Here is a 23,064-nt window from a genome sequence, read left to right on the forward strand (position 1 = left end):
CAGTTGATCAGATTGATTGTTGTGAAATGAAATTATTGATTTATTAATGATACTAATAATGATAATTGGTTATAATTAAACAAATTGCATTTTGAAATCTGAGTTTGTTGTTTTGTGTTTTTTTTTGTTGGTGTTTTATTTGTGTGTGACATTTACCAAGCGGTAGCGTAAGGGGCAGCGTAACCATGGGCTGCGAATGGGGCGTAAGCGTATGGGGCAGCGGGGATGGCAGTAAGAGCTTGGTGTTTGGTGATGGTGGCAACTGGAACTGAGGTTGGCACGTATCCATTTCGGACTATTGATGGACCTTCTTGGTAGGTGGTGTATCCAGGTCGGGTAACTGTGTATTGGGCAACAGCGGGAATGGCATAGGTGGCACCTAAAGATACACAAATAAAGATGATGATGATGAGAATGATGAGAATGATGATTGATGGTCAGTTTGATGTAAACAAGAGCACAGACACAAGGAAAGGGAGTGAATGAGGATGAGGGTTTAGGTGGGATCACTTTTGGTCACAAGGTGGAGGTCAGTTGGTGGGAGGTTTACATACCTGGAGTTGACCAGTCTGATCGGGTGAATCGTGATTCTGGGACATTGAAAGCGTGTTGGGTGATTCCGGTTTTAACTACTGTTGGAATTGAAACTGGAGCTTGAGCGACACCAGTAACGATGGCGGCGGCTGGAGCGTGGATGTAGCTACCGTAGGCAACTGAGAAGAGAACTGCGAAAATGATCTGAGAATTGGGAAGAGAAACAAGATGAAAAGAAGATAAATTAACAGCACAATTTAGATGATTAAAGAAATTAACAAATATCAATTGAAATATTAATTTACCATTGATTGCATGTTGAGTTTTGTTTGTGTTTGTTGATTTCTCGTTGAAATGAAAATGAAAAGTTTTTTTGTCTATTTGTTTTACTCTTGGGATAACCGCTAATCCGAATGGCCTGAGAATCCAACTAACGCTACTTTATATACTGATCGGCCTGTGTCCACACCCATGTCCATTCGTTAGTATTTTTCACAAGGTCAACTCCATCCCTCTCACTCACTCACTTTTACTCTCTTACATCAGATTCTTGATATTAACTTTGATACTTTTAATTTCTTTCCTTTTTCAAAGGGAATTGGAAAAAGAAAGAGAAAATTCTGAACACCTCCTCCCAATCATCTCTTTCTTTTCTTCTTCTTCTTTCCTTACTATTTTCCCTTTTAGATGCGAAACACGAGCAAAGAAAGAGAAAGAAAGAGATGAGGATGATAAAGAGATGAAAAAAGAGAAAGTATCAGTGAGAGAGAAAGAGAGAGAGAGAGAGAGAGAGAGAGAGAGAAATTCGAGGGTGGGGATAAGTGAGCAAAAGTGAGAGAAGAAGATCAAGATGAAAGGATGATGATGAAAACGAACTCAATCATTTTATCTTCTTCCTCTTTCTTTTTTTTCTCTCTCTCTCTCTTCTCCATCTTCATCTATTCTTTCTTCTCTATCTTTCTCTTTTTCTTTTCATCATCTCAAAAATCTGAATAAGAAAGAGAAACCGAAAGAACCGAAAAATTCCAGGTCAATATCATTTTTTTTCTGTAGATGAACAACTTTTCCTGCCACTTCGATAGCCGAACTCATTGGGCTTCGCTCGAGGTCATTCAGGGTGAACCGAGCCTTTCAATCCTATTTTTCATCCTCCTCTTCACCATTATCATCAATTTTGCATCAGAAAAATAAGAAAAAAAAACTCGTTTCAATTTAAGGCGAAATAGGAAGAAGATGAAAAAAGACGAAAATCGAAAGGAAAATTAAATTTTCGAACGTAAGAAAAAGCCTTCGTTCTAACGATCGCTTTTTCCCTCTCAATCATCTCTTTCTTTTCTTGATCTACATCTTTCTTATCATCATTTAGCTCTTTCTCTTCATCATCTTTCTCTTTCTCTTTCTCTTTCTCTTTCTTCATCATCCTTCCTCACTCCACCTTAATCTAATCAAAAACAACTAAATCATTGCAAAATCTGCACCATTTTTGGTTAACTAATTAACTAATCACTATCATTCCAAATCAATGATGTTAATCAACTAAATCATCATCAAAAATTATAAACTAATCATCAAACTAAATCATAATTGTCATCCTTGTCCACCTTCAACTCCAAGCAACAAAATTTCATCCACAAAATTGACTTAATTTAAATCGACTGTCAAACAATTAAAGCAAATTTTTTCGTACAAATTTTGATTAATTGATATTAGATAAATTGTATGGTGCTATTACCTTAATCGTGGATTAGTTAGTGCGTCATAAAGACCCTGAGAAAACCCTCACGAGTTAATGTTCAATTTTCCATTTTGACGTAACAATTAACAGACAAACAATTTAAACGAGACACGAGTTTCTAATAGTAATACAATTAACTATTCACACAATTAAAACCCTTCACAATCCCAGTCTCTCTCTCTCTCTCTCATCCAACATAATCTATTATCATAATCATTAGTATCATTACCCCAACGATCAACGTACACAATCATAATAACAACAAAGCTACACTCAAATAATCATAATTAACCCTCGGGCAATTAAATTCCAGCCTTTAACTATCCAACTAACTAACTACAAACCTAATCTGTAACTAGATTTTTTTTATATTCAAAATCAGGGTTTTTTCAATTTCATCAGAAGCCCAGAGTGACCAACGCCCAGTTTGTATACACCCAATCAAATATCACAATATAATCATGCTAATAATTATAATCATCATCATCATCATCATCATCATCAGAATCAGAATCAGCATCGGCATCGGCATCAACAACAATCAATATATTAATCAGCCTAATCATAATATAGTCAAAACAATCAAGGTCAAGATTAAAAGTCACACATTTAAGATGAAAAATTAAATAAAAATTTAAATGATTTAAGATCTACTTGATTTGATTTGCGAAATCAAGATCTTGGGTTCAACTAATCCAACTTGGTGAATACACTTTGCGATTTAATCTTCCAATCAATTGATCTTTGGATCAATCGATTTCAGCTTCTAATCTCGGTTGGTGAATACGGGCCTTAAGATGAAAAATTAAACTTTTTCACTTCGGGATTAGTGTTAATTATAATCATTATTTTACTAGTTGGGATTACCATTCATGATTAAACCATCAATCTTGATCAAGAATTAAATTCATAGACTTTAATTGTTGATTTTTCCCAACAATTGAATCTTATTGTACTGATAATTAATTCAATTCGTTTAATAACAATCAAAGTTTTTTTTTCTCTCAATGGTTAAAACTTTTTCATCTAAAGGTTCACATTCATTTACATGATTGTGAAAGTTTTCACTTCACAATTTAAATTGTTAGATCGTTGATTGTTGTGATCAACAACAATCTGAATAGATTAACAAAAAATTAAAAGGTCAACTAATTGTTTGATTATTATAATTCAAACAATATTAATACCGTTAATCAATTGTGAATTTTAATTGTTCCTTGAGAGTTTTTTTTTCGAGGTAAATTGTTAATTCCTCCTCTGAATTTAAATACAAATTTCTTTCATATTTAACAATTAATTTTAACAACAATCTACTAATAGAGTTAATTTTAATTGTAATACGTTAATCATTCAATTAAACTTTAAGATGATATTTAGTAAATCATTTTAATTGACCTTCTTAATTATCATACTTGCAACTTGTTGATTATGAATTAAACTTTTTTCAAGTTTGATTTATCTTAATCACCAACAATCAACACCTATTGTTATTATCAACCTGTTAAAAGTAATCAAGTTAATCATCATCATTAACATGATCATCAACAAGGTGTATTAATATATTGAGTTAATCAGAGACAAGGTCATCACAATCAAATTTGATTGTCATTAATTGTGTGTGTGTGTATGTAAATTAACAATCAGTGTAAATGTAATTAACATTTTCATTGTTTTTTGATGAAAACTTTTATTAATCATTATGGTTTAGTGTTAATTAACACTTAACAACAATTTATTAACTAACATCATCGTCCAGTAACAATCAAAGGTTATTAAACAATTTAATTAGTGTTTAACAATTTAACCCAACAAGGTTGATTGTTACCATTAAATCAATTGATATTTTAATTAACTTTCAAAAGGTAAATTGTATCATTAATATTAGTTGATCAATTAACTAATTTCATCTTAATTGTTGTATTCAAATCAAAAGTTAATTGTGGTCAAAATTTGTTTTTTTTTGTTGTTGTTCAATAGTCAATTGTAATTACAATCATGATTACCACCAGTAATAGTAGTTAATTGTTAATTAAATTAAATTAGTTGCAGTTTTTTTTTATATTTAATGAAAAATAATCAAAGTGAAAATGAAAAAGTTTTTCAATTTTATCCTTAATTTAATTTTTTCGGGAATCAACAATTACAATTATAACCTAATCATGATAACATTGATTAACCCTGAACTTGAATTGTGAAATTAATGCTTTTTCCTGATTGTTATCAACAATCAAAACCCTAAATCATGTTAATTAAATCTCTTAATTGTGTAATGAAAAAATTTCGATACAAAAATGATTAAGAAAAAAGTTTTTTCTTCTAAATCATTTCTTTCTCGTCACCATGAGAATCGTAATAATCATTTGCGTTTAATTGTTTCTTTACTTTTCCACAGTTAATTAATTGTCGTTTCTAATTTCTAGATACGTGATTAGCATCAGCAATTAAAACAAATGCACACACAGGAATCAATTTAAATCCATGATAATTGTTACATAAATTCAATTTCTTTTCCCAAGTGATTATCTCCTTTGATTGTTGATTCTCATTGACACATTATAACAGATTCGTTAATTGTTGATTAACTGATTGTTACCTAATTTCTCCTACTGTTGATTAGTTTTACCTGACGATTAAATCATCTAATAAATACCAAAAATGATTAACTGATAGTTCAAGAAACTGTTACTTAGTTAATCATGATAATCATATTGTCCATCAACAGGTAATCATTAAGCCTCCAAGGTAAATTGTAATATTATATTTAAGATAATTTAATTTAATTAGTGAAGGTTAACAATCAGCTGGAGTTGATTAACTCTTCTGCTCACTGATTAACTGATTGATTTGTTTTTTTTACGAAAAAAATAACGATAACAATTAGCCAATAAATCAAGTTACTTTAGGTTCGTGATTATTGTTAATCAGAAAAGTTAATCAAAGGTTAATGATTAACAATTGGTAACCTTCAATAATTTAACACTTACCTGTTGATTATCAAGCAAGATGATTATAATCATTATGATTTAAGTGATAGTTTCTTGAACTATCAGCTAACCAATTCAACTAATTGTGCTAGAAATACAATATAATACAACTTGAATAGACTTTAGCACAATTAAATATCAAATACAAGGGATAATTAAGTTAATCAACTGGAGATATTTTAAAATTTGATTTATTAATAAAATGAATGAAAACTTTTCCAATTTAATAAATAAATTTCCCCATGAATAATATGATAAATTGATCACCAGATTAAACTCATTGGTTAGATTATCTATTTTCATATTTAATCATCATTAAGATTGATGGTTTAATCATGAATGGTAATCCCTAACTAGTAAAATAATGATTATAATTAACACTAATCCCGAAGTGAAAAAGTTTAATTTTTCATCTTAAATGTGTGACTTTTAATCTTGACCTTGATTGTTTTGACTATATTATGATTAGGCTGATTAATATATTGATTGTTGTTGATGCCGATGCTGATTCTGATTCTGATTCTGATGATGATGATGATGATGATGATTATAATTATTAGCATGATTATATTGTGATATTTGATTGGGTGTATACAAACTGGGCGTTGGTCACTCTGGGCTTCTGATGAAATTGAAAAAACCCTGATTTTGAATATAAAAAAAATCTAGTTACAGATTAGGTTTGTAGTTAGTTAGTTGGATAGTTAAAGGCTGGAATTTAATTGCCCGAGGGTTAATTATGATTATTTGAGTGTAGCTTTGTTGTTATTATGATTGTGTACGTTGATCGTTGGGGTAATGATACTAATGATTATGATAATAGATTATGTTGGATGAGAGAGAGAGAGAGACTGGGATTGTGAAGGGTTTTAATTGTGTGAATAGTTAATTGTGTTACTAGAAATGAATGTTTGATTAACTTTGTGTGTATCTGTTAATTGTTACGTCAAGATGGAAAATTAAGATTATGGTAATCTTTTTTCTCGTTTTTCTTTGCTCTTTACTAATTGTTTCATGTTAATTGTTGTTGTATTCTGATGGATTAAATTGTTGGTCATTAATTTGAATCATGATTCTTTTAATCACAATGAAAGTTACTTTTTTATGATGTTGATTTAATTTTTTCTTTGTTATAATATTTTAAATCGTGAGTTTTTTGTTAATAGTAAAATCTAAAGGTAACTTAAGGTGTTTATATTATGGGATTTTCTGATTGTTGGATAAATTGTTTGATTGTTTTTTAATTGTGTTCATGTTAATTTACTTTACAATCAGTTTGACAATTTAAATTAAGTCAATTTCGTGAATTTAGTTTTGTTGTTGTTGTAGCTTCTGTTAATTGTTGGTTGTAGTTGAAGGTGGACAAGGATGACAATTATGATTTAGTTTGATGATTAGTTTATAACTTTTGATGATGATTTAGTTGATTAACATCATTGATTTGGAATGATAATGATTAGTTAATTAGTTAACCAAAAATGGTGCAGATTTTGCAATGATTTAGTTGTTTTTGATTAGATTAAGGTGGAGTGAGGAAGGATGATGAAGAAAGAGAAAGATGATAAAAAGAAAGGGAATAAGATGAGAAGAGGAAATTTCGTTGGGAAGAAAATGTTTGTTTATCTTTTTTATTCGTTGGAACGATTTGTCCTTTTCTTTTCTTCTTTTCTTCTTCTTCTTCTTCCTATTTCTCTTTCTTTTTAAACTTGTTCTTTGATTTAATGAAGAATGATGATGAAGATGAAGATAAAAAGGTGGAAGAGAGAGAGAGAAAATGAAAGAGAGAAAGTGAAGAGGATGATTGGGAGGAGTGAGAATTTGTTCCATCCTGGATGAGAATGATTGGGAGAAGGGAAGAAACTTGTCCATCAAGAAAAGAAAATGATCTTGACCTGGAATATGAAATGAAAGAGAAAAAATGGAAGATAAAAGAAAGAAGAAGAAAATTAAGTTCGTTCTTTATCATCATCATCTTCTCTTACTTTTCTTCTCTCTCCACCTTTCGTTTTTCTCTTATTTTCACTTTCATTTATTCACTTTCTCTTCCTTCATCATCTCCATCTCTCTCTCTCTCTTTCACGATCATGTACAAAGAAACAAACAAAGAGAATGAAAGAAAGAGAGATGATGATGAGAAGGAGGTGGTTTTCTCTTTCTTTTCTCGAGAAAGAAAGAGAAAGATAAAAAACAAAATGGTCTGTACCTGAGAGAGAAAAGGACGGAGTTGACCTTGTAGGATAAACAACGAGTGGACATTGGGCGTGACTCAGGCCAACAGTATATAAGGTAGCGTTCGTTATGTAGTCAGGCCATTCGGGTTATCCAAAGTAAAGCAAACACAAAAAAAAACTTTAAAACTTTTCATCTTAACGAGAAATCAACAAACACAAAACTCAATCAACATGCAATCAATGGTAAATTGAAACAATTAACTTGTAGTTTTTCTTAATTGTTAAAATTTTATCTTAATTTTGTGTTTAATTTGTTTAAATTTGTTTTCTCTCTCTTTCTTAGATCGTTTTCGCTGTTCTCTTCTCAGTTGCCTCCGCTGGTGTTATCCACGCTCCAGCCGCCGCCATCGTTGCTTCAGCTCCAGTTTTCACCAAAACTATTCACCATCAACCCGCTCTTGCTCCAGTACAAACTGTTGAACGAACTGTTCAAGCTGTTGCCCACCCATCAGTCACCACCCTTCACCAAGCTCCAACCACCGTCCTCGCTAAGGCCCCACAAATCTCAGGATACTCATACACGTAAGTGTTTAATTAACATCGTTAATCAAGTCAATTGGATTTAATCATCAAACTTTTTCTTTTTTTTCCCTTCGTGACTTCTTTGTGTATCCAAACAGATCTGATGTCCGACACGACGCTACCGTCGCTGCTGCTCCAGTTGCCGTTGCCGCACCAGTTGTTCACGCTGCACCAGTCGTTCACTCTGCTCCAGTCGTTCACTCTGCTCCCCTTGTTCACTCTGCACCTCTTGTCCACCCAGCTCCAGTCGCCGTAGCTGCACCAGTTGCCCATGCTGTTCCCGCTCCAATCGTCAGGTAAAAATTATCCTTCTATTTTCACTCCCCGTTCCTGTAAAGTTAAAGTCTTTAGTCTAACATTTCGTGTCCTCTTTTTTTGACCTTTAGTGCCCCAACTGTCCATGCTTCACCCGCTCTCGTTGCTGAGACCCCAGTCGTTAACTCATACTCAGTCGAGACTGGCCGAACTCACGTTGCCACCCAACAACATTACGGAGTCGCTCATGTTCCCGGTGTTGTCAATGTCCCATTCGCCAAGGCCGTCCCAGCAGCCCCAGTCTTAGCTGCCCCTGCTTACTGGTAAATCCAATCAAAATCAAATAACTTGAGCTAAACACAGAATTGAAATGAATTGATTCAATTTAAATCATTTCAATGCTTAATCACTGTCACTTTTCACTCGCCATAAGACCAAACCATGATGCGAATCATACACACACACTCAAGATTAATTAACTTTTTTATATTAAAACCAGTGATCACAATTTTCGATCAATAGTAAACCTCAAACCTCAAACCTGTTCCCCTCTCACTCCAAACCCACTTCCCACTCCCTACTTTGCCTCTTCCCTCTTCCAATCGTTTTGTAAAAAAAATGTCCAAACAAATTTAGGCTTTATTTTTGTCACAATTGAACAAAAATAAAATCACTTTTAATTATCTGAATCAAACTACTGATTGTGTCTCTCATCATTTATTTCAATGAAAACAAAATCAAAGGACTCCAACAACAACAAACAAAAAACATCCCATGAAAAATAATAAGGATGAAACAAATCAACAACTCAATAGGTTAATTGAAACAATCAATGAATACATAATTAATTAATCAATTAATTAACCATAGGAATAGTTAAATAGTTACAAAGATAAGGCAAAGTTGTAACATAATAATAATAAAATGATGATGATAACATAAAGTAAAATTAATTCTGAGGAGGAAAGAAAACAAAAACAATTAGCTAATTATCATTGATTGAAAAGGTAAACCCTAGTAATAGATAAGTTTTCACTCACGTTTAAAGATTGTCAATGATCGTAAATCCATCTAATCCAATTAAGTCAATCATCAGGGATTAAGAATAAGATACAGGTCGATTAAACATGGATGGATCAATGATTGAGCTTTTTCGACGATCATAAGGTGAGGATAGTTTCCTTTTAACCTTAGTTATCTTCTTAACCTGCTCGAAAACCAGGTTAACACGGTAGGTGATCATCGATTCTGTCAGGTAACCTCGATACAATTTACTCTTGGTCAGATACTTTTCGCAATCTTCGTAACGTTCAATTTTACGAAATAAATAACCAAGTTCATAGTACGATTGGGGAATTATGTGTTTCTCCGTGGTTAATTTAGAATCCCTAGGAAAGCAAAGAAAGAAAGAATACAAAAAAAAGATACAAATAATTAGTTAATTAGCCGAATAAATCAAATAAAAGATGAAAATTATTCTCGAATCATATTGATTGTTTTCTCTGCAACAATTACTCGTAAAAGAATTTATTCTGATTGAAAATCTTTCTCAATATTTCATCTGAAAATTCTGAACATTCGGGATAAAGTAAACACATATAAATATTCAAAACTCATGGTTATTCATGATTAGTATTTTTTCTCATCCTACTCATTGTTATCTCTCTCTCTCTCTCTCTCTCTCTCTCTCTCTCTCTCTCTCTCTCTCTCTCTCTCTCTCTCTCTGAGGATTTCTGACTTCTCTCCATGTGATGTTCCCTCAAAACAGCTCATGTTACTTTTGATCATTATCATCAAAAGGAATCAACAGTAATAACCTTGTAAATTATTCTGATTGATTCATTGTAAGAGTTACAGAGAAACTAGAAAATTAACTTTGATGAATTGGAATCAATTTTGTTCATCATCATCATTATCATCTTTCTCTTTGTCTTCCTTTCTTTCCTTTCTCTCTTTTTTTTCAATAGAAATAATAACAATCTCCATCATCGGAATGATGCGATAACAATAATCAATTGATGAAAAAATATATTGATCTTGTGATCACTTAAATGATGATCCTTTCAATTTGCCTGTGAATTTGATTGTTGATCATTTCTTGATGATAATATATGTTAATTACCATTCTAATACTTGATGATAATAATCAATTGCTTCATAAGGGTTACCAAGTAGATCCGTTAGATGTGCCTTGTAAAATATGAGAGTCGCATATTGATCAGGATTATCGTGAGCTTTTTGGTTGGATTGATTGTTATCTTCACCATTTAAATTATACTCTGACAATTTAGCATCCACAATGTCCATGTAACGATTTAGACACGAAGTAGATGATCGTGACATCCGAAATAGATTCCAAATGTAACTAATTTCAAATGTTGGTAAGAAAAGTGATTTATCCATTGAATTTCCATTGAATTTTATGCTACGTTCATAAACCAGTTTCTCATGAAAAGGTTTCCTTCCTCCAAGGGTTTTCTTCAGACTTGGGATTATCCTTTTAAATGATTAAAGTTGATTAATAATCATCATTATCGTCGTCACAATAAAGATAAGTAAAGATAAAGAAAAATATTCCAATTAATATTCTGCTGGAAAATTAGCATAGATTTTACATATCCATGAATTCTCATCAATCAACTAAGATTATCTTCTTGATTTTTACAGACAAGAATTAAGATTAAATATCGTGAATCTTATTGGAAGATTTTCAAATTTTCAACTCATTTCTTTCTCTATGTTTCATTGTAACAATTTCATATATAAATTGTAATCATTTGTTTCTTTTCAATTGTTAACAATTAAGGATACATATAATTAAATAGGTGTGGGAGATAATAATTGAAAAGTTGATTAACATGATGCAAACAAAAAAGGCAACAATTTAGGTAATAATTTGTTTCCATTTTTCTATTAATTGTTATTATAATTAAATCAAATTGACCTTATCAATTGTTTTGATTATTTGATTTCTTAATAAGTAAATAAATACGATATTTAATTGATTAATGGGTAGGAAAGATGTTGCATTTCAATCAACAGCAAAGTTAATCATTGATTGTAAATATAATTAACATCAACACAATCAAAATAACCAAAAAGCAAACAAATTAAAATATGTAAGCCTTAAAGATACGATAATGTATACAAGTATTAAGTTCAAAATCCCAATAGCAAGTTGATTAACTAAATTGTTTATAATCAGTAATCTTTTTCGAGGTAACTGTAAATTTAAATTGTTGATGGTTAACCTTAAACAAGATGATGATGTTGTTAATCATCATCAACAATTTTCATCAACATAATCATCGTTATCAATGTAAACCAGGTAAAAGATTGATTTTGATTGTAGCAAAAACAATTTGCTTGATTGTTGGTTGATGAATTTAATTTGATTGATGGTTACAACCTTGTTAACTTGCTAATCATAATCAGGCTTTAGTTAGTTAATTGTAAAAAATGTTAACGACAACTTTTAACCAAATTTTTTTACTTATTTTGTTTTTCAGTAACAATATTTGGTTAATCATTTCCCTTAATAAAATTTAATTTTCCTCATGATTAGTAAATTGTGATTCCAATTTAATTGGGAATCAATATGATTAATTATTATTATTATTATTATTATATATGTACTATCTTATTCATAATGTCATCATGTTGATTGTTAACTGATTAAATTTACGGAAGTGTACTCACTAATTGTGATTGTGTTAATTGATTAATTTTAAATACGTCACAATCGTTAATATTGATTAAGATGACATGTTAAATCAAATTTTCCTCGACAATCAAGTCAAATTAATCAAATAAACTTTTTGATTGATTCAATCCGATTAATTGTTTAAGATTATTGATAAAAATAATCAATGTTATATTGTGATTAACGCCAACAAATTGTATCTCTGTTTGATTAACCTGTTTGAAACGGGCTAATTAATTAAAACCTTGAAGAAAATTTCACAACAATTAAAATTAACGGCTGATTGTTGTTTGCTAGTTTTCTGATTATTTGAAACATTAATACGCTAACCTTGATAACAGAATTTATTAATTTGATTAGTTTGATTGAAGAAAAAAAAATTAAACAATTAATGATACATAAATTAATAGAACCACTGATTTGATTTTAATAACAATCAAATGTTAATTGTTGCGATTTAGTTAAAGGTTAATGGTTAACAAACGGACAATTGTAACCTTGATTAAGAAAAATTTTCGTCTATCATTGGACGTTAATAATTTACTAATTGTTTTGATTAACTAAAATTTGTTAGCCTACAAAAACCATTTGATCACAATTAAACTCAAATCATGATTAACAATCAATTTTAACTGTTATCTTGATTAGAATCAACAAGAAAAACAAATTATTGATCAGATTGATTAATTTGATTTTAAGAGGTAAGTTTTTTAGTTATTAGATTTGATTATCAACGATCAGAAAAGTGGAAACAAAATTAACCAAATTAACAATCAGGTCAAATTGTATTACTTTTGATTAATACAAAATAATTAACAATCATGTTAATTTTCAATGTTATATTAAACCAGGAAAATGATTAATTTTAATAATTGATGAACCTCAACTAATGATCCTCGTTGTGTAGCAATTAGTTGATTGTGATCATGTTGATTAAGATGATGGTCTAAACTTTTAAGTGGTGGGTATTAAATTGTTGTTAATCCACCAAGTTAATCATTATCATTAAAATTAAGCATTGTTATTAAACTGTTAAAGGTTAATCAGAAAGTAGAATAGATTAATTAATGGATAATCTTTTGCAGAGAAAGTTAATTGTTAACAATTAATTCATCGGTTTTAAATTTTTGGTGGTGTTTATGTGGAAAAAAAATGATCATCATTTTGAAGGCTTTCATTTTGTTGATTAAATTTCAACAATTAAAGTTGTTAATTGTTGTGGTTTGTTTTGTTTTTCTTACTTTCTCAACAAGTGGATTTAGTTGAGAGCAGTTAATTTAAATACTAATCCACCTTCACATCATAATCATCATCATGGTCAAGTAATTTACGGGAATATCATTAATATGTAATTTAGTTTCAATTTTCATTGTTTTTTTGTTAGTGAGAGTTAATTGTGATTAACTTGATTAGAGATACAAATTTGAAACGGTTAAACCTTAATTTTCATATTTGTAAAAATAATTAATTGTAGGAGTAAATCAACAGATTAGGCGATCGATTTAATAACGTCAGTCTAAAATTGATTACTAAGTAATTAAAATTATTCCAATCAGATTAATTAGACATGACATTGACTGATTAATGGCTTAACAATTAAACAATTGTTCTGATTCTTAGCTGGAATCACAATTGGATTGACTTTCAATGTCTCAATGAAGACATCTAATAAACATTGAGAATTAATTGTAATCACAATTTGCTTATTTGATAATTAATTACATCAAGAAGCAAAAGAAATCCAATTCAAGTGTATTGATAATCAAAATCGATCAATTAACTTTGCTAATTGTAACAATCAACAAGAAACGCTAAGTTTGAGGTTAAGTTTGATACGATTCGATTAAGATGACCAGAGTTATTGATTACTTCCAGTAAGATCCAAATATATCAAGTTAATCATTATCATCTATAGTGAAAATAAATTGATTAACTTACTTCATTAAATCAATTATTTGATTGGCGTGTTTCTTTTCACCATTTAAATCATATTCCATATAAAGCAAAATAGCGTAAAAGTAGGTCGTTGTAGCGGGTGAAATTTTATCTCCGGCTAATATTTTCATCATATTTGCCGCTTCGGACCATTGGCATAACTGAATCTTGGATAAGGCCATAAAAAAGTAGGACATCTTATAAAGATTTGGTGAAATCGCTGGTAAAGTGAACGATTGTGTTAACGTTGTACAAGCTTCTTCGAACTGTGAATGTGTCATTGCTCCCATTCCTTTTATCAAATAGTAATAGTAAGTTTTTCCATATTTAATACCCCAATCGGTAACTATGGTATCCACCATGTTAAGGTCACTTTCACCTAGACTGAAAAAGTAATCGAGGAAAGCAAAGTAAGCAATGATGAAAGCCGATGAAACCGAGTAACGAAGTGTATGTTTACATGTGATACACTTTTTAAGAATGTCCAGTCCAGCGTAACGATTATTGAAAAGGCCAAAATATTCGAGGAGAGAAGTAAATTTAGCTGGTAGAAGGGAAAAGAAAAGACCGAAAATGCCATAAATCATACGAACTCCCGTTTGAAATTCTTCGCATGATAGTTCATCTTGAAATGGTTTCTTTCGATACATTGCCAGGCAACCCTTGAATCCAGTGTAAGATGATTTCAATCGGAAGGCTGAACTTAGAAAACCTTTGAAACTTTTATCAGCCATCGGCTTGAGAAAGGCCAACATTGCGTTAAGTTCAGTGAAACATAAGGCTGCATGAGCTTGTTCATCGGTAATCTCTTGATAATTTGGATTACTAAATAATCCACCTGATTTGTCTTTACGTTTATCCAGAAAATCAACAATTTTACTCAATTCATTGATTGCATGATTAATTACATTGGGTTCCATTGAAAAGAAAGCCTGAAAATGAGAGGAGAATGAAATGTTTACAATTTAATTAGTAATCAGAGTTTAAATCTTAATATTAAGTTGACTAAATGATTATAACAATGTAATTAAATTGAGTTAATCTTTCATAAGTTCAATTGAATTATCATTAAATGAGCAACAATCAAGGTGATATACTTATTGTTATTCTTGTTTATATGTAATATTTTAAATCGTGATTAAAGTTTTACTTTTTTTTTTGCTTCTTTGATGGATTAATTCAACTCGATTGTCAAAAATGAAATGATGATAATGAATAATAATAAGTAAACTAATTTTCTTGTGTTATAATAACAATAAATAAAAAGTTATTAAAGATTTAGACAAAATTATGTCAGTTAATGTTTTGTTGATTCTTTTGTTATCATCATGCAGAGCAGAAGCAATTTAATTGTAATTAACTAATTAACTATAATCAAGATATCCCATGGATTGAGGGATTCTCACTATCCTTGAAACAGATTAAGGTAAATCTGGTATTAAGAATTGTATTAAGTTACAGTTAAATTTGATTAATTGTTGATTAACTTACATTTACACCAATCATTACACCGATTCCATATCGATGGTAAATACTATTCGATGCTTTCGCTTCACATAATGATAAACACTCATCAAGCCGATTCTCAACAAACAAATCAAATGTTTGAGCTGCTTCTTTGATTGATTGTGCGAAATTAGCTCTACTTTTATCATCATCAATTTGTTGATCGTTTTCATTTGCATCATCTGTGAACTGTAATTAATGAGAGAGAAGAAAAAAAAAATATATAAGATTAAGCAATTAAGATGAGGGTTAAGGTTAAATCTTGAAATTGGTGATACTAATCAATGGTCAATGATCAAGATAATTCAAGGTGATTCTCCAAGTTATTGTTATGAAAATTTGTTAAAATTAATCTTATTTTCCTGTTTTCTTTCTCTAACAATCAGTAAATTCAATCATCATCATCATAATATAAATTGGCTTGATTAAAGGTAATCACATAATCTAAACAATCAATAAATCTAAAGGTAAATAAAGAAAGAGAAATGATTCTCTTGTAATTGTACCACCATCATCATCTTTCATGTTAATTGTTGGTGACCATTCAACTTATTATAGAAATTAAATTGTATCTTTTCAATTAGAGAAATTGATAATGGATAAATCAAGGATAATTAATGAAAAAGAATTAAAATATAATTCAAGGTTTGATTGTGTATAATTTGAAATTCTATTGAATAACAAAATATTAATACACATACTGACCATCATCTCCAACTAACCTTATAAACAGAATAGATAATTTTTTACCTTTGTTATGAAGGAAAGTTGATCTTTTTTTCTGGTCATTAAATCAACAATTCAAATAGAGAATATTAAAATAATATTCATTTGATTGTTTCTAAGGACAACAAATCAAAATGGAGATCAAAAATTGCAACAAGGTCTCTTCACTCAAGACTCTTGACTAAGTTAAGTAGACAAAATGGATTAGTCAAAGGTTATTGGGTAAAGAGAATAGAATTTTTTTTTGTTCTTTTCTATTTCTTTTTTTTGTTCTATTCTCTTTTGTTTCCTTTTGTTTTCCCCCTTCAAAATGGAGGATATCATTTATATTAAATTGTCCAAGTTAATTAATTAACGTAATTAAATTGTTCTTACCTTAAATTCTTCCTGGTTAAATAGTAGTCTAACTAATCTAGGCTGATCTTGATTAACTTCCATCCATGGCTTTGGATATTGTTGACCAGAGAGGGAAAGTTGATCGCTCATTTTGTCAAATTGTTGTTACCAAGGGAATAATAAACGATAATTGTTGAGATTTGAATTACACTAATTAACGGTTTTTACTGATTTACTCCTTTTTGTTGTTTTGCTCACATTGGCTATTAAGATTGGTTTAAATTATGGTTAAATTAATCAGTGAATAATAATTTAAATGAAAAACAAAATACCTTGAGATGGATTATTGAGACAAATAGTAATCGTCCTATGGCTTTTGTTAGAGGGGGAATGTGACAAAATTGATTTAAATCAATCGAAGGTTTCAAAATTGATTGTTGTGAGAGAATAATTGTCATCTTGTTTTTTTTCCTTGTAACAATCAAATTTACACTTACAATGAATGACAATGGGTTAATTTAATCCTTTTCTCTGTCTCCATTTTTGACTTTTCTTCTCATCAATAACCATAATCATCGCCATGTTTTACTTTCAAATTTATATTGATTATCAAATATAATTTTGACCATTATTTAGGTTATTTCCCATTTCCTTTCAATATTTCGGACACTGGCTAGTAAATTAATCATCCTTGTGAATTAACCATAAATTGCGAGTCGATAAATTCAATTGAAGAAATCCAATTGAAATGGTGAACATAATCCAAACGGTAAAACCAATAATCTATTCTCATTGTGAAGAAAACATGGAGAAACCATAGAGAAGATCAAGACAACAACAGGTAATCATTTGTAGTCTATTAAATTAACATAAAATTGTCACTAGAAAAATTAAAATTACATATAACAATTAAGAAAAAGAATCAAAATTAATCACAATTAAAGGAGAAATGGTCGCCATCTATTACACAAGAAATCCAACTCTAAACAACACAGACAGAAAATAGAATAGAAAAAAAACAAAAGAACATTTGTTTTTTTATTCTTTTCACTGGTAACACTTCACATTCACATTCGTCTAATTAATTATCACCAAAAAAAACCAATTGATTAAAAATTAGATGAAACAATCAACAGATGAACAAAAGATCAATTTGGTTACATGAGAAAAGAACATCAAATTTTACCGCTTTGGAAAATTTAAAATTCTTTTTATTATCCAATAGGAACTCGCCAAGTGGAGTTACATCAACACTTCACTTTGGTGACTCTTCATAAGGAACAACTTTTGTTTATCATTTTCTCTTAATTAGTTGTGGATTTAATTTAATTTTCTGTTAATTGTTAACTTTTTTTCTTTCTTTTAAATTAACTTTAATTACTCACCTTTCCGGTGATTCCATTGAAATAAGATGACATCTTTTAATTGTTATAATTTTTTCACTTTTTCTATTCTCTTTCTCTCCTGTTTGGTTTCATTTGGTTTCTCTTTGTATTCACCATCTTCTTCTGTAGTTGATTTGACACCTTCCACTTTTGATGAGAAAGTTTTAGATTCTAAGACTGTTTGGATTGTTGAATTTTATGCTCCATGGTGTGGACATTGTAAATCGTTTGCTGTTGAGTATCAAAAGGCTGCCGATGCATTGAAAGGTATTGTTAAAGTTGGTGCGGTTGATGCTGATGCTCATGGTTCTTTGGGATCTAAATTTGGTATAAGAGGTTTTCCTACGGTGAAAATATTTGTTCCTGGTAAATCATCACCTATCGATTATCAGGGCCCTAGAACTGCCAAGGGTGTTGTTGATGCAGCTTTTCGTGAGTTACGTAAAATTGTCGATGATCGTGTTGATGGTAGAGAAGGTAAATCTAAATCGTCTGGTGGAAAAAACAATGTTATTGAGGTAACTGATTCCAATTTCAAAGAGACAGTTCTCCAAAGTAAGGAACCTTTCTTGTTGGAATTTTTTGCTCCTTGGTGTGGTCATTGTAAAAATTTGGAACCAATTTGGAAACAAGTTGCCGATGAATTGGCTGAAGATGAAGCTCCCGTTAAAATTGGTGCACTTGATGCTACCGTTCACACAATAAGTGCCAATGAATATGGAATCAAAGGTTTTCCAACCATTAAATTATTTATCGATGGTCAAGTAGAAGATTATGAAGGTGGTAGAAGTCGAACCGATATTCTTGATTATATTAAATCTAAAATAGCTGATCGAGTACCTCCACCAGAGATTAAACAAATTACCAGTGAGAAAACACTTACTGACAGTTGTGGTAAAGCTCAACTTTGTGTTATCAGTTTCTTACCTCACATTTTAGATTGTGACTCTAAATGTAGAAATGATTATCTTGAAGTATTGAAACAAATCTCAGAGAAGCATAAAAAATATGGTTACCTTTGGGCTGAATCAGTGGCACAACCTAAATTGGAGGAATCACTTGGTGTTGGTGGTTTTGGTTATCCAGCAATGGTCGCGCTTAACATTCGTAAAATGAAATACTCTACCCTCAGGGGATCTTTCTCAGTTGAAGGTGTTCATGAATTTTTAAGAGACCTTAGCTATGGAAAAGGATCTTCAGTGCCCGTTCCAGGAGCCAAATTACCAACTATTGATACAACCGACCCATGGGATGGTAAAGACGGTGAACTACCAACAATTTCACCATCAGATGAGCTTTAATAAGATATTACATCTTTCCCCTTGCTAATCTAATGATTTAGCAAATTAAACGAAATCTTCCTCTTCCTCTGAAAACTTTTACCCTAAACACTTAATTGTAAACTAACTAGAATCTTTTTCTATATAATTGTTCATTGTACACAATCCACTTTTGTCTAATCCGTTTAAACTAATCATCTGTTAAACTATTTATAATCAAGGTGATGGTAAGAGAGCGAAAACCAATCGATATAAAAAGGAAACTCAATCAAAATCGTCAACTAATTAACTTTCAACTCTAAAACATTGTCACTTCTCCACCAGTTAAAATCAACCAACTAATTGTTCAATCTTTTCCTTTTCAAACTCTCTCTCTTCTTTCCAGAGAAATCTCTCCCTCCCTCTCTTACATATTTAATTAACTCTCATAAAAAGAACAAAAAAATGTACAAACAATTAACACCTTCAATCTTTATTATTACAATTCTGATTGTTTCTTCATCAATTTCATCAGCAGAAATCGATGAACAAACGGAAAGACAACTCAAAGCTTCACTTTACAGGTAAGAATTTATTATTATTATTGTGCGAATTTCATTTTAATTATTTTCTTTTTTTTTCTTTCATTTCAGTAATCGACTTGATATCAAGACATTCATGAAGGTCCTTCGAACTTACCTTCCCGATAGAAGGACATTTAGAACATTTAATTTACTCGTTAATCAACATTGTTCATGTGGAGGAGATGATGGAAAGGATAAGAAGAACAAGAAGAACAAGAAAACCAAATTGTCCGCTGAAGGAAAATCGAAACGTTTCTACAAATCTCCTTATATCGAATCGAAATCATCTAATCTATTTAAAGAGCACATTTTGCTTACACAACAACGATAATCGAAATTGTAATTAAATTTAGAAATTGGTAGAAATTAACTTTCTATCAAATGGTCAGTTTAATTATCCATAATCTTCTTCATCATCAAGTCAATCTTCTTGTCTTTCAAAAGAAGAGATTTTCTATTTATTAATTTTTATGGATTAACTGATTTCTTGATTATATTTAAAATAAATTTTTTATTTAAATTAACAGATTCGACTAATTGTTTGGAACAATTTGTTTCAATTAAATTTAATAAATCCTTTTATTTGAATTAACCGCCAATCGAATCCTTCATTTCTATTGGTTAATCGGTTCGAGTGATTAAAAGTCAATCAGCTGTTGAAGTTTTCTGATCAACAAAATTAATTTAATTTAATCTTTATGTTTACTGTTAATCTCTCATGTGATTAATTAATATATTGATTAGAATTATAAAATGATGATTATGTGATAATCTATTTTGTTTTAAATCGTTGGTAAGCTCATCTTGTTAATTGATTTTCTTTTCTCTAACATTTATCACTTCCGATTTCCAGATTAATTTATATTCTAATTGTTTACTGATTTTCTTTAGGTCCATGAAATTGGCTTTAATTATCGGGAACAGTTAACAAAATCTTTCAACATGGATACTGATCTTATCAAGAAAACGCGTAAAAGTAAGTTGATCCAAGTGAGACTTATAGAAAGCTTAATGTAACCAAATTAGATTAAGATTCTGTCAAAATTAATCCCTAGAATTTGATTTCTTCATTAAGGTTTGATCTTTGTTTTTCTTTTAGCTTGTGAAAAAAACTCTGAGAGCTTATATATGATCGCCAATGAACCAACACTGGCCTGTTTCCGAATAGCTGAACATGTTTACAAAAGTGGCCCTCACATTCAGGAAAGAGGAGTAAGTATTAGTAATTACAACAATTGATTTAATTATTTTACCAAGAACTTAATCTCTATTCTATTATATGCATCAGGTTGAAATGAAAAAATTAGAAAATCAATTGAAAGGAGCTTGTTATGACTTGGATTATACTGTTAAAGCAATCAAATCAATGGAGAAAAGTAAAAACAACTTCAGCAAAATCAAAGATCTTTTAAAAGATGCTTTTTTCTATAAGCAGCAAATTGATTATGATAATAACGTTCGCTATCGAGTGGCCAATCGAGGAAATGACCAGCACCACAAAAGACAAGCAAATCAAAGATTCTCCGGTTCTTTTGACATTCCATCATTCATATCATCTCATTTACCTTCATCACCATCGACCTCAATGATGTCTTCAGGTTCCTTGGTTCGATCAGATTCTGTTCCTCCAACAAAATCCAAACCATCATCACCTAAAAGCGAAAACAATCAGCCAAATAAACCATCAGAACAATCGAATTAAAACTTAATATTCTTTTAAGATTGTCCATCATCATGTCAGCATCCGGAATGAAATGATCTTCATGGTTACCATTTCAATCCCAATTCAGGGTCAAGTGACATCGAGAAAGAGAGAGAGAGAGATGAAGATCTTGATAAATTTCAAAGGAAGAGAAATCTTGATGGCGCGAAAATAGATGAAACAAATATCGATTTCTCTCCAAGAAGATGATCAGAGGATCAACAAGGAACCACTCCCAAAAAAAGATGATGACACAGAACTGAAGTCAACTCCCAACACGATGAATACCATTGGATTTTCCCACCTTCTCATCTTCCTTTAGATTTTTTTCTTCCTCGAATCAATTTATCGAATCAAGAACAATCATCAGTCGCTTTACAGTATCACGAATCAAAGATTAGCATAATCATCTCTGAGTCGTCGTCATCATTAATCCAGTTGTAAAAACAGATTATCGATTCGCTGATTATGTTGGACCATGAAAGAAATGACTCATTTAAATTACAATCAAACACTTAAATTGTTTCCTATTGGAAATGTTATCAACCTTTGTAATATTATCTTTTTTTGTGTTGATTTAAGGAGAGTCTCTATCTCTCTCTCTCAGACTAACATTTAATTGTAATAATTAACCGGAAGACTTAATCAACCTGTTAATTACTTATAATCTCCAATGATTTAAATCTTAATTTCTTTGAAAATTTCACCAACTGTGATCATCGGAATATCAATTGCCCAAAAACTATCATAACTGTTAAATGATTAACTAATCTTTTCATTCATATTCAATGCAATTTATTAATCATCAAAATTTTCTACATTTTTTTCAGCAACTTGATCACAATTGAAGTTACAATTAACTCCCAAATTGAACATGTTTATCTAGTTTTAATTAAATTACAAATTCGTGATTAAACTAATCACAAATAGAGCATGAAGGGCCCAAGTTAATTCACCAAACGATCGGACAATTAACTAACTAACAACAATAAATTAACTGAAAAAAAGTTTCAAAATTGTCTCGATTAACAATAATAACAATTATAATTCACAGATTTGTTTATTTAATCATCAACTAATCATTTGTTATCCTCACTTACAATTAGACATTTACACAAGACAAATTATCACACAATTTAGGTTAAAATTGCAAATTAAAATAACAATTAGCCTTAAATCAAATTAATAATTAATTAGACGAGTTAATCAATAATCAATTTATAAACTGCATCAATATTCAAGGGCCACAATTGATTGTCATTCAAACAGTTAACCTTTAAAGGTTAATTGTTGATAGAAAAAGATATTAACCTGATTGTTAAATTGTTGCAAATTATGTTCAATGTCATTTACCTTTAACTGCAACAATTAACAGATAATTAAACTAACCAATGTTAACCTATTCTTAGTTGATATCGGACATTGGCTTTAATTGAATCTACAAGTTCATCACATTAAAAAACGTTAATTGTTACCCTTAGGTACCAAATCACAATCAATTGAATTGTTAATTGTTACATGAGAGACCAGAAAATATAATAATAATAATTAAAATTATGTCTCTTTTTTTCCGGAAAAAGATGAAAAAATAAATAATTAAATTGTGACCGCGACAAAATTGTAACAATCAAAATTAATTATAACAAAAAAAAGATACGTTAACATCA

General features: G+C 30.3%; 5 protein-coding genes across 7 annotated transcripts; 3 read left to right on the forward strand and 2 right to left on the reverse strand.

The window, feature by feature from the left end:
- Window positions 1-16: 16 nt before the first annotated feature.
- Window positions 17-967, reverse strand: LOC128390622 (uncharacterized). The gene is made up of 3 exons (XM_053350366.1): window positions 840-967; window positions 555-738; window positions 17-379 (listed from the first exon to the last, which is right to left on the reverse strand). The coding sequence occupies exons 1-3, from the start codon at window positions 849-851 to the stop codon at window positions 153-155; spliced, it is 423 nt and encodes a 140-aa protein (XP_053206341.1). The 5' UTR covers window positions 852-967; the 3' UTR covers window positions 17-152.
- Window positions 968-7,507: 6,540 nt separating this feature from the next.
- LOC128390635 (cuticle protein 38-like) lies at window positions 7,508-8,955 on the forward strand. Its single transcript, XM_053350385.1, has 4 exons — window positions 7,508-7,667; window positions 7,768-8,006; window positions 8,105-8,302; window positions 8,393-8,955. Exons 1-4 carry the CDS (start codon window positions 7,656-7,658, stop codon window positions 8,586-8,588), a joined length of 645 nt encoding a protein of 214 aa, XP_053206360.1. The 5' UTR covers window positions 7,508-7,655; the 3' UTR covers window positions 8,589-8,955.
- LOC128390633 (tetratricopeptide repeat protein 39A-like) lies at window positions 8,674-17,588 on the reverse strand. 2 transcript variants are annotated; one of them, XM_053350381.1, is made up of 8 exons: window positions 16,965-17,588; window positions 16,800-16,840; window positions 16,507-16,730; window positions 15,391-15,594; window positions 13,903-14,831; window positions 10,384-10,758; window positions 9,302-9,649; window positions 8,674-9,216 (listed from the first exon to the last, which is right to left on the reverse strand). In XM_053350381.1, exons 3-7 carry the CDS (start codon window positions 16,615-16,617, stop codon window positions 9,361-9,363), a joined length of 1,908 nt encoding a protein of 635 aa, XP_053206356.1. In that variant the 5' UTR covers window positions 16,618-16,730; window positions 16,800-16,840; window positions 16,965-17,588; the 3' UTR covers window positions 8,674-9,216; window positions 9,302-9,360. The 2 variants fall into 2 exon arrangements, with proteins under 2 accessions (XP_053206356.1, XP_053206357.1); XM_053350382.1 differs by lacking the exons at window positions 16,800-16,840; window positions 16,965-17,588 and having other exon boundaries at window positions 16,507-16,782.
- A 141-nt stretch (window positions 17,589-17,729) lies between these two features.
- On the forward strand, window positions 17,730-19,588 carry LOC128390634 (protein disulfide-isomerase A6 homolog). The gene has a single exon (XM_053350384.1). The coding sequence runs from the start codon at window positions 17,879-17,881 to the stop codon at window positions 19,151-19,153; it is 1,275 nt and encodes a 424-aa protein (XP_053206359.1). The 5' UTR covers window positions 17,730-17,878; the 3' UTR covers window positions 19,154-19,588.
- Window positions 19,589-20,345: 757 nt separating this feature from the next.
- On the forward strand, window positions 20,346-22,329 carry LOC128390636 (BLOC-1-related complex subunit 8-like). Of its 2 annotated transcripts, none has more exons than XM_053350386.1 (4): window positions 20,346-20,488; window positions 20,587-20,671; window positions 20,771-20,907; window positions 20,984-22,329. In XM_053350386.1, exons 2-4 carry the CDS (start codon window positions 20,638-20,640, stop codon window positions 21,395-21,397), a joined length of 585 nt encoding a protein of 194 aa, XP_053206361.1. In that variant the 5' UTR covers window positions 20,346-20,488; window positions 20,587-20,637; the 3' UTR covers window positions 21,398-22,329. The 2 variants fall into 2 exon arrangements, with proteins under 2 accessions (XP_053206361.1, XP_053206362.1); XM_053350387.1 differs by having other exon boundaries at window positions 20,350-20,488; window positions 20,795-20,907.
- The last annotated feature ends 735 nt before the right edge of the window (window positions 22,330-23,064 follow it).

Source organism: Panonychus citri, unplaced genomic scaffold (genome assembly GCF_014898815.1).
Source record: "Panonychus citri isolate SS breed McGregor unplaced genomic scaffold, ASM1489881v1 Contig00124, whole genome shotgun sequence".
Lineage (NCBI taxonomy): Eukaryota > Metazoa > Arthropoda > Arachnida > Trombidiformes > Tetranychidae > Panonychus > Panonychus citri.

Excerpts from the sequence above, each read along its gene's own strand:
- LOC128390622 (XM_053350366.1), bottom strand. Across the intron at positions 380-554 it reads ATCAGACTGGTCAACTCCAG|GTGCCACCTATGCCATTCCC; the intron begins GTATGTAAACCT and ends GTGTATCTTTAG.
- LOC128390635 (XM_053350385.1), top strand. Across the intron at positions 8,007-8,104 it reads ATCTCAGGATACTCATACAC|ATCTGATGTCCGACACGACG; the intron begins GTAAGTGTTTAA and ends GTATCCAAACAG. Across the intron at positions 8,303-8,392 it reads GTTCCCGCTCCAATCGTCAG|TGCCCCAACTGTCCATGCTT; the intron begins GTAAAAATTATC and ends TTTGACCTTTAG.
- LOC128390633 (XM_053350381.1), bottom strand. The coding sequence starts at position 16,617 with ATGAGCGATCAACTTTCCCTCTCTGGTCAACAATATCCAAAGCCATGG. Across the intron at positions 15,595-16,506 it reads TTAACCAGGAAGAATTTAAG|TTCACAGATGATGCAAATGA; the intron begins GTAAGAACAATT and ends CATTAATTACAG. Across the intron at positions 14,832-15,390 it reads GTGTAATGATTGGTGTAAAT|GCTTTCTTTTCAATGGAACC; the intron begins GTAAGTTAATCA and ends TCTCATTTTCAG.
- LOC128390634 (XM_053350384.1), top strand. The coding sequence starts at position 17,879 with ATGACATCTTTTAATTGTTATAATTTTTTCACTTTTTCTATTCTCTTT.
- LOC128390636 (XM_053350386.1), top strand. The coding sequence starts at position 20,638 with ATGGATACTGATCTTATCAAGAAAACGCGTAAAA. Across the intron at positions 20,672-20,770 it reads TATCAAGAAAACGCGTAAAA|GTTTGATCTTTGTTTTTCTT; the intron begins GTAAGTTGATCC and ends TTCTTCATTAAG. Across the intron at positions 20,908-20,983 it reads CTCACATTCAGGAAAGAGGA|GTTGAAATGAAAAAATTAGA; the intron begins GTAAGTATTAGT and ends TATATGCATCAG.